This window comes from Egretta garzetta, unplaced genomic scaffold (genome assembly GCF_000687185.1).
Source record: "Egretta garzetta isolate BGI_Z169 unplaced genomic scaffold, ASM68718v1 scaffold143, whole genome shotgun sequence".
Lineage (NCBI taxonomy): Eukaryota > Metazoa > Chordata > Aves > Pelecaniformes > Ardeidae > Egretta > Egretta garzetta.
Window position 1 is genome coordinate 604,190 of NW_009259310.1, and position 931 is coordinate 605,120.

The 931-nt window shown below is 68.1% G+C and overlaps 1 protein-coding gene across 1 annotated transcript in view; it reads right to left on the minus strand.

Annotated features, from left to right (window-relative positions):
- AJM1 (apical junction component 1 homolog) overlaps positions 1 to 931 on the minus strand; it is a 5,089-nt gene that overhangs the window by 1,515 nt on the left and 2,643 nt on the right. Inside the window, exon 2 of the mRNA XM_035891872.1 lies at positions 1 to 924. Within this exon, the coding sequence (XP_035747765.1) occupies positions 1 to 924 (924 nt within the window). The remainder of the gene's footprint in view (positions 925 to 931) is intronic.

Sequence of the window (931 nt, forward strand, 5' to 3'; positions counted from 1 at the left end):
GGGGCGCAGGGCACAGTGTAGGGACCGCGCTCCCGCCCGGCGTCCAGCACGTCCCAGCTGGCCGAGCGCCTCTCACTCCTACCTAGCCCATCGGCGCGGATGTCATTGTCGGTGATGGTGATCTCCGGCGTGACGTACCAGGAGCGGCCTGGAGGGCCACGGCCACCGTCGGCGTGCACCCTCTCAAGGATGGAGCTCTCTGAGAGGGACAGGGCAGCGTAGCGCTTGGGCGAGCTCGACAGGTTGATCACCACCGGCTGCCGGCGCTCCTCGGGGGATAAGGCACGGTGCTGCTCCTGGGCGAGCAGGTTCTCGTAGCTGCGCCCGCGCTGCAGGACCTCTTCCCTGCGCGCTGCTGGCGCCAGGATGTTATCCCAGGATTTGGAGTAGTGCTGGCTCTCCCGGCCCAGCCGCGGGGGGGTGACACCATAGCTGGTGTGCCAGGAGGAGAGCATGGCCTCACGCCCGGCCGGCTGCGGGGTGAAGCGCGACACCTGCCAAGTCTGGTAGGGCAGCGCGCCCCGCTCGGGGCAGTACCACTCACCGAAGTGCAAGGGCTGGGCGCTGCGGGGCGGGGGACATGTCCGCGACATCACCTCCCGCTCCCGGTACTTCCCGTAGTCCTCGGCATAGAAAACCCGGGCAGAGGAGCCAAGGGCTGGGTACGTCCGGGCGTCCTCAGCATAGAGGGTTTTGACGGGGGTGCTGCGGGGGGCATAAAAGCGGGGCTCATCCCCATAGAAGGCACGGGCAGGTGCCTCCTGTACTGGGTAGCCCCGTGCCTCCTCCACATACAACGTCCGGGGTGGCACCGTGTGGATGGCAGCTTTGGCCGGGTCCTCAGCATAAAAGTGCTGGGTGATGCCGTGGCGGCCAGGGTAGGGGTAGCTGGCGTAGCCAGAGCTGCGGAGGGGCACAGCGGGGCTGGGGC